Source organism: Grammomys surdaster, unplaced genomic scaffold (assembly GCF_004785775.1).
Source record: "Grammomys surdaster isolate TR1022 unplaced genomic scaffold, NIH_TR_1.0 237, whole genome shotgun sequence".
NCBI lineage: Eukaryota > Metazoa > Chordata > Mammalia > Rodentia > Muridae > Grammomys > Grammomys surdaster.
This window is the reverse complement of record NW_021604682.1, coordinates 2746964-2753345: the sequence shown is the minus strand read 5'-3', so window position 1 is coordinate 2753345 and position 6382 is coordinate 2746964. Positions and strand designations below refer to the sequence as shown.

The 6382-nt window shown below is 48.7% G+C and overlaps 2 protein-coding genes across 4 annotated transcripts in view; one reads left to right on the top strand and one right to left on the bottom strand.

Annotated features, from left to right (window-relative positions):
- The window catches only part of Rsph14 (radial spoke head 14 homolog), an 88760-nt gene extending 84187 nt beyond the window's left edge, over window positions 1-4573 (bottom strand). The window contains exon 1 of the mRNA XM_028773940.1: window positions 4522-4573. The gene's annotated coding sequence lies outside the window, so the exon portion shown is untranslated. The remainder of the gene's footprint in view (window positions 1-4521) is intronic.
- Window positions 731-6382, top strand: part of Rab36 (RAB36, member RAS oncogene family) — a 15173-nt gene continuing 9521 nt past the window's right edge. For 2 of the 3 annotated variants that reach the window (XM_028773943.1, XM_028773944.1), the window contains exons 1-3: window positions 1918-1986; window positions 4584-4675; window positions 5920-5985. In XM_028773943.1, coding sequence (XP_028629776.1) covers window positions 1918-1986; window positions 4584-4675; window positions 5920-5985 — 227 coding nt within the window. Of the gene's footprint in view, window positions 773-1905; window positions 1987-4583; window positions 4676-5919; window positions 5986-6382 lie in introns of those variants that run through there. The other variant, XM_028773942.1, reaches the window with a different exon arrangement.

Below are 6382 nucleotides of genomic sequence, written 5' to 3'. Positions count from 1 at the left end.
AGAGAGAGAGAGAGAGAGAGAGAGAGAGAGAGAGAGAGGAGAGAGAGAGAGAGAGAACGAACCAGAGAGAACCAGAGAACCAGAGAACCAGAGAACCAGAGTTGGGAAGCCTGAACTTTTCAATTTCAGTAAGAGTTCTGGTAAGAGTTCTAGAGCCTCTGGAACACATCCGTCCCCCACACCTTGCTTTTCAACAGAAACTAGCTCGAAGGAGCCTAGTAACTTGAGTCGCTTTTTAAACATCCATTAACTGAGGAAATTAATTTTTCAGCCTGCGCTCCAGAAAGCCAGGCACATGATTTCCAAACAGCATTAAATTCAAACGGATGCAATAAGGCAGCTGGTAGGCGTGAGGCGTGTCCTTCCCTTGCAGCCGGGAAGATGCCTGGCTTCAAAACCATAACAAAACTCCTTTTCCGGGGACTGTCACGACCCGGCCCACCAAGGTAGCCAGAGTGAACCTTGAGCCAACCCCACGCACCGGGCCCGCCTGCTCATCAACGCCTTGGTTGTCATGGTGAGCCCGGGCGCTCCAGTGGAGTCCGGAAGTCTCTGAGCAAGCAGTGCGGAGCTCTAGGTCCCGGGAGGCTCTCGTTGCTATGGTGATGACTCCGCGCGGGGCTCGGTGCCAGCCGTATCCACGGACTGGAGGAGGGTCCAGACCCCGCCCCCGACGTCGGGATTCGGGAGCTGCGAGCCAATCCCGCGAGGCCGCTGTTGCTGTGGTGATTTGCAGCGGCCAGCGCGCCGGAACCTGGTCTTTGCAGCTTTGGTGAGTCCACTCACCCTCCCGGCTGCGGACGCCTCCCAGAGGTTAAGGTCCTGAGGCTGTCGAGCCCCCTGCCCTCCTCCTACCTCCCAACCTGAGCGTGGCCTGCAGGCCCTGGTCTTCCTCACAGAGCGGCCATCCTGAGCCAGGCCTCTGCGGGAACCGGGTCAAAAGAGGACAGCCGGCTTAGAGTGGTGGTGGGGTGGGGTAGATTCTAGGTGGTGTAAGACTCTCAGGGAAAATGGCTGGAACCTAAAGTCACTCAGAGGCTCCATCTTATAACAGACTAAGGGCAGGGAGGGGTCCCTACTCTATTTCCATGATCTGAACTGTGATCCAGAACCAGGATTGGGTTTGTTTGGTTGGTTTGCTTTTTGGATTGTTTTGTTTTTTGTTTTTGTTTTTGTTTTGCATACCTCCCACATGCCAAGGAAGTGAGTTCAGAGAAGGAGCCCCTCTTCCTAGGCATGGGGTCAAGGAGATCTCACCTCCTGACTCTGGGATAGATGGCTTATGGGCTGCCCTTCCTCCACTGTGCTACCCACAGACTGAACTCATATTGCTGAGGGGGATGGAGACCCAGAGGTGTGAACTCACAGGTGCATTTTGAGAACTTGTATGGCTTTCTGAGTCTTGTTAAAAGACAAATATAACAATTTGTTTTTGTCATAATTGGCTCTGTGAATCTAGACTTGGGTGACGTTTCATCCTGTTAAATAAATTGAGTGTTGTCATGTTTTGGTTGGTTCCATTTGGGTGTCTTTGCATGACGAGTGTTCACTATGTCACCCAAGGGTTCTGGAACTCATCATCCCCCTGCCTCTGCTTCCCAAGGGCTGCGTGCATAGACCCGTGTCACTACCACACGTGACTAGGAGATGGATTTTATAGACAGAAAAAGAAAAGAGAGTAAAAAACAGTAAAAAGCAAATTGATTTTTTTCAAAGTTACTTGATCGGAGGGATAATTCATGCCGGCTTAGGTTGACTGGTCCCCTTGACTTCTGTTCGGAATTCTGTTTGATCACGTGACACCTAGCACACTCTGTTCTAGTTTAATCTGCTGGGCCATAATGCAAAAACTACCTCATAAATGTTTTATGTGATACTCTTTACCCCACCTGATTGAGTCTACAGAACACTGGAAGAATGAGGTCCTTTTGGACCCCTTTGGGGCCCCCTGTGAGCCAGGACCGCATCATCACCAGCTTCCCAAAGGTACAGTCATTAGAACACCTTTGTTGTTGTTTTTGTTCTGTTTTGTTTGGGTCTGGATAGCTTTGATAGAAGGTCTCTATTATCCCAGAAGAACCTGGAATTCACTATGTATTCCAGATGAGCCTTAAAGTTCCAATCCTCCTGCCTCCGTCTCTGAAACGCTGGGATGACAGGAATGTGCCACTGTTCCCAGCCCTTTCTTGTCTTCATTGCTGATGGGACACCTCAGCCATAGTCAGCTTGGCTAACATGCCTTCATGCCCAGAAGTCAAGCAAGCGAGCTGCAGAGGTTGATCTAATTTCTAAGAAGCTAAGAGACTAGGTGTTGAGTTCCTCTAAAATATAAAAGAGATCACACAGGTGTAGTGGCACACACCTGTAGTCCCAGCACTTGGGAGGTAGAGACAGGAGGATTGTGAGTTTGAGGTCAGCCTAGACTATGTAACAAGATTTGTCTTTAAAAAAAATGTCCTACTTTCTGATCCCCAAATCTAGGGTTTTCTCCATTGTTAATCTGCCTTCGTTTTTTTGCTAAAAACTCCAATCTGTTTTACAGACTGATATTAATTGCAATGGAGAATGCCAAATAACATTTATGGGGGGAGTGGGACAGAGGAACAGTATTTACCCATATTACAGGTACCCTTGCCCATTAGGTGGCCACATCTAGGAATCTGAACTGTGTATGTCCTGGCATGAGTGGAGAGTGTGTGAAAGGTCAGGCATTGTAGCTGTTAGTGTGAGCAGAAAGTCATGTTCAACATCAGTTTCCATAGGGAGGCCGGTAGTGACATTGTTCCTAGATACAGATAGGAGGGACAAGGCACCTCTTCCTAGTCCTAAGGAGGTCCTAAGGAGGACCAAACCAACTGTTACGTAAAATGCAAAGAATGGAGAGATGTGTGGTCAAGTGTGTGTATCACGCTCCCATGTACGTAAGAAAAGAGGTGGGTTACAGCATAGCCTTATGCTGGAACACTTGATAAAATTCCTGGAATCACCAAGAAATAGGGGGCAGGAAGGTAAGGAAATGTCTGTTTGTTAGTTCGTGCAGAAAATATTTCTGAAAGGTAACATGGAGATCCTGTTGTCCTTTGATAGCCACTAGAAAATGAAAAATTAGTTTTTTCCAAGGGAGTCTCACTGGGAAACAAACCATCCTGAAGAATAGGCCCCATGCCTATTAGTAGATAGCCAACAGAAAACTAAATAGCATCTTTGGAGGTTCTTTGTCTCATAATGCTAGGTCTGGGCCTCTTCCTCCTCTTCTTCCTCTTCTTCTTCCTCCTCCTCTTCTTCCTCCTCTTCCTCTTCCTCCTCTTCTTCCTTCTCTTCCTCCTCTTCCTCCTCCTTCTTCTTCTAGCATGTAAGTCTTTGAATACATATATACATACATATATGTATATATATATATATACATACACACACATATATATATATATATATGTTAAAGACTTCTGGTTGGGGTTTCTTTGGGATTTCGGTGTATGTGAACATGTGCGCATCTGATTCTATATGCATTTCACGTGCTTTTTCTTTGGCTCTTTGTCTTATTTGGCTGTTTTATCATACTCTGATTTGTTTGGGTTTTGTTTTGGTGGTTTGGTTCAGTTTGGAGACTGGGTTTCTCTGTGTAGCCCTGGCTTGCCTGGAACTCACTCTGTAGACCAGGCTAGCCTTGAACTCCAGAGATCCACCTCTCTCCCTCTGCCTCCGGAGTGCTGGGATTGAAGGCGTGTGCCACCACTGATCAGCTGACTTGTTTGTTATTTTTTTTGGAGTCTGTGACAAAGCTGGTAGAGGAAGGCCCGGGCTGTTGACTGTGGGTGTCCCCATCTTCGGCCTTTGCTTCGTCTCCTTTCTTCCCCTTTCTTTCTCTTTCCCTCCAACGTCCTCCACACACTGACAGAGAAAGCCTTTGTGCCTCAGATATTGCAGAGTTCCCCGGGCTTTTTTTTTTTACGGTGAACTCGGGCCATTGCTCTTCCAATGGAGTGTGACCATGGTAACCAGGGATGATACAGAGTGGCATCTCAATGAGCCGAAGAGAAAGGAAGTATAATCAGAAAAAAAACAACCAGGCCCAGACTCATGGGACAAAAGACACTATTCACAGAGTAAGACATTGAGGCTCAGAGAGACATGGAAAACTGTTTGACCTCCATACACTTAGCCTTGGTAAAACTAAGATTTGACCCAGCCCTAGAGAGACTGCCCAGGGGACTCCGTCCAATATTCACAGAAGGTGGGATTCCTGTGGCTACAGGTGGCCATATCTGTCCTGCATCCCAGAACCATGTCAGGCCCGAGGACTTACTAACCAGGTCAGGCTAGGTCTATCTGATGCTTCCCAACACAGGTTGTTCTCTTTATTATTCTGTGCCCCTCTATTTCCGTGTCTGAGAAACTTCCTACCCTACACCCCACGGCATTACCAGGAACAAGGAACACTAAAGAGACCTCAGGCCTCAAGCTGCAGGAGAGAAGGAGGGTTGGGAAGTAGGTCTCACCACTCTGATGCCCAGTTTGTGTTACCAAGATGCAGCACTGCAGGACGGTCTGCTTGCCCATCTCCATGTCTGTCTGTCTTCCTGTAGTGGTACACACCGGATGCCTGCCTGCAGCTCAAAGAGCACTTCCATAGCAAAGTCAACGCAGCCTGCCAGCACAGGAACACAGGCACTGCTGGGTAAGCCTGTGGTACGAGGGTGTGGAAGCCGAAGGAAGAATAGAAGCACAAAGGTACATTGTCTCAGTTAGGGTGTTACTGCTGTGAACAGATACCGTGACCAAAGCAACTCTTATAAAGGACAACATTTCATTGGGGCTGGCTTACAGGTTCAGAGAGGTTCAGTCCATTATCATCAAGGCGGGAACATGGCAGCATACAGGCAGGCATGGTGCAGAAGGAGCTGAGAGTTCTACATCTTCATCTGAAAGCTGCTAGTGGAAGATTCACTTCCAGACAACTAGCACCAGGGCCTTAAAGCCCACGCTCACAGGGACACACTTACTCCAACAAGGCCACACCTACTCCAACAGGGCTATGCTTTTTTTTTTAAGCACATGACTTCTATTCATTGTACTTTTTAGCCACAAGATTTTTTTTTAAGCCTAGAATATACAGTTGCTATGCGATGTTTTTATTTTATTTATTTATTTGATCTATTTATGTTTTTATTAATCCTTCCATTTGTTTACATCTCAAATGATAATCCCACTTCCCGGTTACCCCTCCACAAACCTCCCGTCCCACAGCTGCCCTCTCCCCTCTCCCCTTTGCCTCTGTGAGGGTGCTCCCCCACCCACCCACTCTCTCCCACCCCACCACTCCCGCATCCCCCTATGCTGGGGCATCAAACCTCCTGTGGAGACAGGACCAAAGGCCTCCCCTCCCATTGATGTCAGACAAGGCCATTCTCTGCTACCAGGGATCTGGAGCCAGGGATCTCTCCCTGTACACTCCTTGGTTGGTGGTCTAGTCCCACACAGGTGCGCATCCCAGAGGGTGCGTGGAAGTTTAGAGGTAGGATAGATACCTCACAAAGGTGTCTCCTGCATGTGAGCCCCTTCGGTGCAGCACCTCTCACCAGTTTGGCCTCATCTGATGTTGGTTTTCATAGTACCTCCCATGTTCTCCTCCCTGCCCCCCTCATTCTGTGGCTCACCCTCTCCCCACCTCGTGCCCATTGCTAATTCTCAGGACAATGACTTTGGCCAAATGGCATCAAAGGTATATGGCCTAGGGGCGGCAGGATTCCCAGAATGATAGTAAGTTCTCCCACACCCCAGCACCTGAGAGTGGCTTTTGGGGTAAGCATCCGTACATCTAGGGTTGAAGGGTGACTCAGTTAGTTCAGGGAAGCAAACTTAGATATGCTGAAGACACTCGTGATACCACTCTCCAGGCTGACGCAGACATATTTCCTCCAGGCTCAGACTCTCCAAGGTGGTGGTAGTTGGCGATCTCTATGTGGGAAAGACTAGCCTCATTCACAGGTAAGCCCTGCTCCCTCCCCCACTTCTGTCAGGCAATCCCCACCTTCCAGCACCAAGCTGTAGTACCATTGCCTGGGAGTCCCAGATAACATGGAACTTAGGGAATGTAACACAACCTAAGCCTGGGAAACAGATTGAAGGGTGTGGGGCTGGAGAAATGGCTCCAGGGTACTACTCAGGCACAACACTAGGGTTGGAGTCCCAGCACCCACACTGTGTGGCTCGAAAGTACTTGTAATTCCTGCCCTAGGAGGTCTGACTCCTTTGACCACCACAGGCACCTATACTACACACACATAGAGGAAAGGAAGGGAGGGAGGGAGGGGGGGTGAGCGGGGGGGGAGGCGAGTCTGTGCCACATAGAGAGCGGGAACTACCACCACCTTGGAGAGTCTGA